This window comes from Aulonocara stuartgranti (genome assembly GCF_965226115.1).
Source record: "Aulonocara stuartgranti genome assembly, chromosome: 14".
Taxonomy (NCBI): domain Eukaryota; kingdom Metazoa; phylum Chordata; class Actinopteri; order Cichliformes; family Cichlidae; genus Aulonocara; species Aulonocara stuartgranti.
This window is the reverse complement of record NC_138950.1, coordinates 5,699,877-5,708,509: the sequence shown is the minus strand read 5'-3', so window position 1 is coordinate 5,708,509 and position 8,633 is coordinate 5,699,877. Positions and strand designations below refer to the sequence as shown.

Genomic DNA, 8,633 nt, shown 5'->3' with positions numbered 1-8,633 from the left:
GTCCTTCTCTTTGTTGTTTATTTACAAGTTTTACTGAGTATCTTTACCTGTTTATTGAATTATTTCTGGGTAAAACTTCATATAATGGAACTGCTCACCATCCTTCTGTTAGAATCGAAAGACTTAAGTGCTAGCTGTCTGAAATTGCTACAAGTCAAGGAATTTTCATATATTTATTGCTTGTGCAACCATGCATCCTTATTCTAATTATCTGGGCCCAGCACGCTGGAGTAGATCTCTGAGCAGTGATGCCCAGATCTTCTGCTTTCCAACCACTGCTTACAGCTTTTCCAGAGTGGACATTGGGGCATTCCCAAGCCAGCTTAGTTTGGGACTGCCAAAACTGGTTTCACTAGTGTCTAATGTCCATCATATGGTGTGTTTTGCCTTTTATCTGTTGGTATTTATCAGCTCTAATGCTGAAAATGTGTCATTTAACCTGCAAGACTTGCCTATAGACTTGGTTACAGCTAAACTTCACGTCTAATTCACCTTTAAAATCAAAGAGTGAGAATAAAGCGCCTCTGTGTTTTAATGTCACAGCAGTTCGAGTCTGTGAAATTTCTTATTATATCTGTGCTCCTTTATAATCCTAACAGAAGAAACTGCACAAAGCATAGCTGCGACTCGGTTTTAAGGGCCACATGATGGCGCTCCTGGTCTTAGCGTGCCTTACGGAGAAGACGCTGTGTGGCAGCATGATCTTTTGTCAGGTCCATTAGGCCTACAGCCTGTGGAGTCGGTAATCCTTTAAAATCGAGAACTGTCGCACTTTGACCTGTTACTGCCTAAAAACCTTCTGTTTTCACCAAAGATGCCACAGCTTCAGGTGCCTGCCCTTTGTCAGTAGCTGTAGTAGTAAATAAACTTGTCAGCCTGAATAAAGTTACGCACTCCTGATTAATTTTCACTATTTTGATTGTGATGAAGAAAAGGGCGGGCAGTGGCCCTATAAATGTCCCTCCCCATCGTCCTCCAGTTGCGCGGATCTGCTGTTTTCTCCATTAGTGTCAGCTCGTTACAGCTATTGTTAAACCAGTTATGGAGGTGTTAATGGCCGGTGGAAGATCCATTGGATTGAAAAGCAGCCCGCAGAGTGAGAGAGGTGGCTTTGAAAAGTTCGATTAAAGGTGTTTATTAGACGCAGCAAAAAAAAGTCTTGGAAAAAAAAAAACATACTGAACCCTTTTACGCAGCAGGTGTGTCGATATATATATTAAGTATCAACTATGATCAGTTAAACAGGTTGTGCTTGCAGGATTGTCTGTTTTTGTAGAATATTTGTTATTCTTAAGTTTAACAGGACAGAGAAGTTGTAAACACCACAAACCTCTCCAGAAAAAAAAACATGCAAACTTGATTAATATTTATGAACTCGAATTTCCATTTGAGACATTTGCGGGGCAGTAGGCAAATGATTAGCAGATGCGCTTTAGTCTGTCCCGTTTTATTGACTCATACTCGGATAACTGAAACCTTGTAGGGAGAGGTTTGAGGCCTTAGGGTAAAGCAGTTTGGATCGTTTCCGCCCCTGAAGAAAACAGAAGACGTTGAAATTGTAAACGTGAGTAAAAATGGGATAAAATCAAGGCTCCATTATAATAAAGAGTCGTTTCGTCCACTTCTCATTTAAATTCACCAGTACGTCAAATTAAAGTACATTTTAACCCGGAAGCTTTTTTTTTCATGTGACCTCAGAGTTGATTTACAAATATTTTATCCACGGAGAAAAATAAATCATCCAGGCTTGGTTACATCGTTACGACATTCAGGCGACATTCCACGTTTAATGGATGTGACAGCACTTTGCAAGCAGGTGATAATCTGTGAGTCTTTGACAGGTCATATCATGGAAAGCGTCTGATTAACTATAAGCTGACCCGAGTCCCTCCCTCTCGTCTCTGTTTTCGTGAGGGCAGCGGGGCCTTTATGTGGACGCCACGGAGAAATTTAATGGCTGTAAACGTCATGTTTCCAAGAAATGTTCACGCCGCTGAATCCTTTACACTCTGCATAATATTGTTGCATCTGAGCACTAACAGGCCAGTTCCTTCCTGTGATTTCCACGGGATTTTATCGCCCAGTTTTAATCCCGTCGACCTCCCGCCTGCGCATCAATTACATCTCCATTGACTTGCCATTAAGCATAAGCATTGACATTCACAGGCCTCCGTCTGCAGCGAGGCCTGATGTGTATTCCACAATACAGGAGTCCTGGCCCATGCATTAGGCCAGGACTAGGCTACATTATTTATTTCTTTGTAGCGACGGGCCTCCTCTGAGAAAAAAGAAGCTCTCCAACAAAGTTCCCAGGGCGAGGAGGTCTCTCACATTCAAACGACCCCAATATGCGTAAAATGCGCACATGAGCCATCGTTACCCAACAGTTGGATAAAGATCTGTCTGTTTATGCACGGGGATAAGCTTCTTAGTCAGCTGTGTTTACTTTTTTACTCCTTATGTTTTACTTGGTTTTCGTGACGAAGATTCAGAAGAAAACAGAGGCTGATGGTGGAAAATTGAGAAATTTGATGTTCTCTAATCTTCTGATAAGTCTCAGGTGATTCGTGCTATTATCAAAATATGTGAAGGTCAAAGTTGTCACGATTAAATATTTTGTTATTCAAGCCAGAATTCTATTTTTCGAATTCTTTTAGAAAAATCGCGTTGCTAGCAAAACTGCAGAAACCAGACGCTGATTGTTAAAAGAACTGAAAAAATAATTTTGGATTTTAATGAAGCGCTTTTATGTAGATTTTTTTATTGCTCCAGTTTCGAAACGTGTTTGATATTTAACTTTTCGTCATGACCAACAAAACGTAACTCTTCTGAAATACTGAGAAACATCCCAAAAATGGGCACAGCTTTTGAACAGTAGTACGCTTGCTCGGCTGGTTTTCGCCAGCACAGCCGCGGGGCCGATATCCAGCACGCCAGGGGGCTACATCTGCCTTTTTTGCCGGGCCCTTCCTGCCCAATTCAAAAGTGAGGGCTGGGCGGGGCCGAGCAGAGCCTTATAAGAGAAGGGCGCCCAGGTTCCTCTACTGTATTTCCAAGTTATATCTCCGTCTGTCGCGCGCTGCGTCCCGAGGGCCCGGTGACCAAAAGAAAAAACGGGCCACGAGAAAGAAGCAGAAGTCTGTTGAGCATTAACAAATTTAAAGCTGCAAAACAATGGATTACTGACAACTAAGAAACGCTGACCTACCTGTTCTCCGGAGCGGAATCGCATCACTTTTTCATTTTTACGCATTTTAGACTCCGTGCGACAAGGAGAACCCTTTCTGCTTGGATTTTCTTCCCGATACGTGCCAACTTTTAGGAGGACTTTATATTTATTTTTGTTATTCTGAAAACTTCGGTCACAGATAAAATATTCTCTTCTGAAGACTTTTGTTTGGGATGTTGAGTTCTGTGAAGATGGAAGAGTGGAATACTTACTACACAGCCAGCGAGGCCAGCGAGGTAATGACAAGCGAAAACGTGAAAATATCAACAGTAACTACAAATAAATCCAGTTTTTTCTTTACTCTTGTTATAAATATTGCCAAAGTTTCCGCCTTTGTTTTGGGGGATTTAAAAAAGGGAGAAAGAGAGACAGACCGTGAGGGAAGACAAAATGTTCGCTTATGGAGCGGGACTCCGAATCAAAAGTAGTTGCTTTGATACATTCGAAAATAATCTTATAAAAGTAGGCGAAAACCTCGAATTAACATGGAAATATTATGACAGTCTTAAAAATAAAAACATCCACGTATGGCGTTAGTAATGGAAAATCAAATCTCGGGAATCTGGACAAAAAACAAACAAACAAAAAAAAACCCGAAAAAACTAAAATTAAGAAAATAATAATATCGTAATATGTGAGTAACTAATATTTTTAGCAGTTATGGTAAACAAAGATCATAAATAAATCAAGAAATAAAAAGCAAGTCAGGAAGGGGCTCGCTTCTTCTGCAAAATAAATACTTTGATTTTAAATCAACAATGAGACAGTTATAATTTAACGGATTTCGTAATAAATAGTCTGTGAGAATTATATGATGTTTTTAAAGGACATAGTCTCACTGTTAGGCCTTAATCCTTTGTGTCTCTACTCCGCTTAAGTGTTGCAACGATTCAAGTGTAAATGAAACAAGACTTTTTCCTCCCTAATTCAATTAGGAGTTAATTCCAGCAGCAGCAATTCTCACCTCAACCCAGCCTGATTAAATTACCGAGAAGAAAGCGTTTGATAATAATTAACCAAAACTAAGCGGGCTAAGATACTGTTTTTTATCACCCGCAGATTTAGTATTTTCGCATCCATAAAAATTAAATATCAGTAAGACTCGGGATTCAGAGAAGCACAATTCTTGACATTTAGCTCTGAATTATTCAACTTTATTCCACACAAAAAGGACTTGGAAGTAGTATCACTCCTCCACTTTAGGTTAAATACTGAAGAACTTGTTTTTTCCATGGCAGCAGTGGAGGAGGCCGTCTGACCGAGAGGCACCATGACGCGCTTTTTACGCATTTTCAGGTTAACATCGCTGTGTGAAATCCATGTCCCCTCTCAGCACACTGAGAGCTTCATTGTGCATTGATAAGAAGTGACTTTTAACACTGGGAGTCTGGGAGTGTTTCCTTTCACATTTCACGTTTTGCCCGAGAAATTTAGATCAGTTATTTCCAACAGAAGTGTTAAAAATCGAAATCAAAATTAGATAGTTACAGAATTTATATAATTATTTGTCTTATTTAATTTCTTTTCTGTGTTCACATTGCAACTAACTAGATTTTGTCCCTCCTGTTTACTCCAGATGTACTCATCTCCTACAACCATGAACTCTGGTCTGGGCTCCATGAGCTCTATGAGCACCATCAATAACTACATCAACTTGAACCCAGCCACTGTCTCGCCTGCTGGTATGAACATGTCATATCACCCGCCCACCACCAGCATCAGCAGTTCACCACTGGCCTCAATGGGCTCCGTTCCCGGCCACATGTCCCTCTCCCCAGTGGCCCCGTCCCTCACCTCAGGCTCACTAACTCAGCTGGGCCCTGCTGCTCCAGGCTCCCTGAGTTCTTTGTCCCACTACCAGGACATTAGCCCATCCATGAGTCAGCTGGGATACACCTCTCCTGCAACTCTGAACCGAGCAGGGGCAAAGGAGATTAACCCAAAGCCCTTCCGACGGCCAATGACCCATGCCAAGCCACCATACTCCTACATCTCCCTCATCACCATGGCCATCCAGCAGAGTGGCAGCAAGATGTTAACCCTGAATGAGATTTACCAATGGATCATGAACTTGTTCCCCTACTACCGTGAGAACCAGCAGCGCTGGCAGAACTCCATCCGCCATTCCCTCTCCTTCAACGACTGCTTTGTGAAGGTGGCTCGCTCACCCGACAAGCCGGGCAAAGGCTCTTATTGGACTCTCCACCCACAGTCCGGCAACATGTTTGAGAACGGCTGCTACCTGAGGCGCCAGAAACGCTTCAAGATTGAGGACAAGTCAGCAAAAAAGGCAGCCAAGAACCAGGACATGGGCTCAGGAAAAGTAGTTCACAGTGTCGATCTCTTGGTGGAGGATCGCAGCCCTGGAGGTGGATCAGAGGGAGCAGACTCCACCCACTCGGATAACTCCCACCCGGGATCTTCAGATGACCAGCCTCATTCCCGAAACTCGATGGTTTCATTGGAATGTCCACCATTGTCCTCCTCACACCTCCACAACCCACCTGTCTCCCTGCCACCCTCCTCCACCCCCTCATCTTCCATCTCTCCATCCTCCATGCCCCTCACTGGCACCTCTTCCTCCAACCCACTCCTCCACTCCCAGACTCTACCTAGTAGCTCCCACCTCCTGCCGAGTGTCATGCAGCAACACATGGACATACAGAGCGACCCCCTCAAGTCTTTAGACCCCCACTACAACTTCAACCATCCATTCTCCATCACCAACCTCATGTCCAACGAGCAAAAGATGGACCTCAAATCCTACCAGGACCAGCTGATGACCTACAACACCTACACTGGGACCTCTCCTGTAGCAGCGAAGCAGATCTACGACAGCCCGGGGCCGACCACAATGGACTCAGGCGCTTACTACCAAACTCTGTACAGCCGCTCAGTACTCAATGCCTCCTAATATGGACTTTTAGCGACTCCCACACACACACACAAACCTGCTCATGGAGGAAAGCCAAGATGGAGACTTCTGTGTCTCCCTGCATCTGTTAAAATGGACTCCAATGCTTTTGCCATCTTCCTCTTTCATTCTCTCTGCGTCTCTGGACTTCAAAACTCACATCCAAAATAAAATGGCTGCCATGTTTAGAGGGACAAAAGAACACACCTTTTCTTTTTACCATCTCTGTCAAACAAGGAGACAAACTGGTTACACGGAGGACAGAAAAGTGAAGCTGGACAATAGGAGGTCTTAAATGATAGTGAAGTCATTTAATTTGTCTGTGTGTAAGTTAAAGTCCAATCCTGAGAATTGTGTGTGGCAAAAATAGCCTTGTATAAAATGTAAATAGAGGTAATGAGGAGGGGAAAGGATATTTGCATTTATTTATGAAGGGAGAAATTTTAATATAACTTGTATTGTGCTCTGTCGACCAGTTACAACCGCAATGTGAGGTTTCGTTTTTTATCCAGAGGAAAGTTTCAGGTTACTGCTTCAGGCAGGTGTTACTGCAACTGGAGACATTTAAATTCATTTCTTTGTGAGTGTGTTACAACATTGGTCATTTTTTTGTTTTCACGCCCTGATCTGTCGTGTTTTTGTCAGATCGGGCATCTGTCAATTTAAACGTGTAGCTCATGAACTCTGTGCTTTCAAAAAAACACGTCGTCTTTTTGGTTAATATGAAGAAAAAAAACATTGTGTTCCTGCTGAGGTTTAGAGTAAAACAAAGTAACAAAAAAAAAAGAGAAAAATCTGTAGTGAGAAGGAAAGATGCAAAGCAACTGTGGTAAAAAAAAAAAATATGTGATGTGTTTCAGATGACCAGAAAATAGTTCCTTTTATTACTGCGTGAAGCATTTTAACTGCATGCCTTTCCAGAGACTGTAACATTTCGAATAACAGTTAACTGGTGAGGTGCATGGAGGAGTTCTGTCAGTTACTAACAGTGGTGGGAGGAGAGATGCACTACTGGAGGATTTACATACAGTACTTTGCACTATAGAGCTCTCAATGGCCAGGTGGGCTGATAGTGTGTGTGTGTGTGTGTGTTACAACAATACGTAGGAATGTCCTCCTTAAACTGTCAACGGATCAGCAAAGTAGTAACCGTGTAAAAGTGGGTCAAAAGACCGCCCCCATGTCTGAAAAGTGCCTTTTCTTCAAATGACTGCTGATGTGAAGAGATCAATGTATGGATGATCTTTTGAAGGATGATAAGCAGCAGAGGATGCAGAAGTTTCAGGTCACGCGATGTCCTCTGTGGAACATGTTTTAGTTTCAATGCCAAATGTCCTTTATTTAAAATATGTTGCTTTTCCAACTTTGAAAGTGTGCTGATATAATATATTGTTTGTGTTTCCTTTTCTTTCGGTTTAAGTGTGATCACACTGATTCATGTTTCTTTTTTCTTATTAAAGAGGGGACAAATGGTGTCTTTGCTTTTCTTCTTTCCATCATTTTTAATAAAGGAAGAGTTTGTTGGTCAGCACATCCTGGATCAAACATAAACAAAACAGCAAATCCTTAGCGTGGATTTGCTGTTTTGGATTAGAAGAAAACACATCAGCTCTTTAAGGATTTCACACAGATAAAGCATTCAAGAATAGCCTTTTATTACAGATTTTATTATTTCAATAAGTGAGACAGAATAAAAGTTGAGTCTTTTTAAAGATCATTTTTGCAAATGCACAAACATTTCTAAAAGTTAGCCACTGAAACAAATGTTACAGCAAACAAATCAATTATAAAATTATATTTTTCTACATCCTGCACTATTGTTGGCAGCACATCTCTTACTTGTCCTGGCCAATCAGTCACAGCTCTTTGGTAGGGTAGTGCTGCAGGAATAGCACTGCCTTGTTGAAACAGCTCCTGACCAAATGACTGCGGTGTGCGACATGTAGGACATGTAGGACTGGTAGACTAAACATGGCTGGATCACACTGAGATCCTCAAAGCCGACCTCTGCGCAGACCCTCTGCCTGGGCGGCATCGCACACACACAGAGTGAGGCCCTGACCACTCCAAAAACTACTGACCTGCCTCTGACCCTGCACTAGAAAAACCGTCAGCAAGTCAACGAAACAAAAACAGGGGAAAGTAGGAGCAGGACATTTATCTTCTTTCCTTTAAGGACCAATTCCAGAGAGCTCCACCTAAACAGTAAACACACAACTTTCTGCATGTTTAAGGAGATTTTTCAAGCAAGGGAGCAACAAAATATATAGACTAAGCATGGACACTGGCTGAATCTCTTGCAAAATATGGAGAGGATGAGATAGTATAATCATACATATGAAAATGTTGACTTCAGAGAAAATTCTGTTCAACACTAACGGTTCTTGCTTGGAGCCTGCATCGAAATGCAGGTAAATTCATGCTAAAACCACCAATTCATGTCTAGAAACATGAACAAATACAATGCTATTTTGTCACCAAATTATTTAA

At 42.0% G+C, this 8,633-nt stretch overlaps 1 protein-coding gene across 2 annotated transcripts; it reads left to right on the top strand.

Moving 5' to 3' along the window:
* Positions 1 to 1,444: 1,444 nt before the first annotated feature.
* foxa3 (forkhead box A3) lies at positions 1,445 to 7,618 on the top strand. 2 transcript variants are annotated; one of them, XM_082503375.1, is made up of 2 exons: positions 1,445 to 1,564; positions 4,806 to 7,618. In XM_082503375.1, exon 2 carries the CDS (start codon positions 4,806 to 4,808, stop codon positions 6,141 to 6,143), a length of 1,338 nt encoding a protein of 445 aa, XP_082359501.1. In that variant the 5' UTR covers positions 1,445 to 1,564; the 3' UTR covers positions 6,144 to 7,618. The 2 variants fall into 2 exon arrangements, with proteins under 2 accessions (XP_082359501.1, XP_082359500.1); XM_082503374.1 differs by lacking the exon at positions 1,445 to 1,564 and adding an exon at positions 3,009 to 3,465.
* The last annotated feature ends 1,015 nt before the right edge of the window (positions 7,619 to 8,633 follow it).

What these genes read in the sequence shown, in the direction of transcription:
- foxa3 (XM_082503374.1), top strand. Translation starts at nt 3,403, where the DNA reads ATGTTGAGTTCTGTGAAGATGGAAGAGTGGAATACTTACTACACAGCC. An exon ending in CAGCCAGCGAGGCCAGCGAG is followed by an intron (nt 3,466 to 4,805) that starts GTAATGACAAGC and finishes TGTTTACTCCAG; the next exon opens with ATGTACTCATCTCCTACAAC.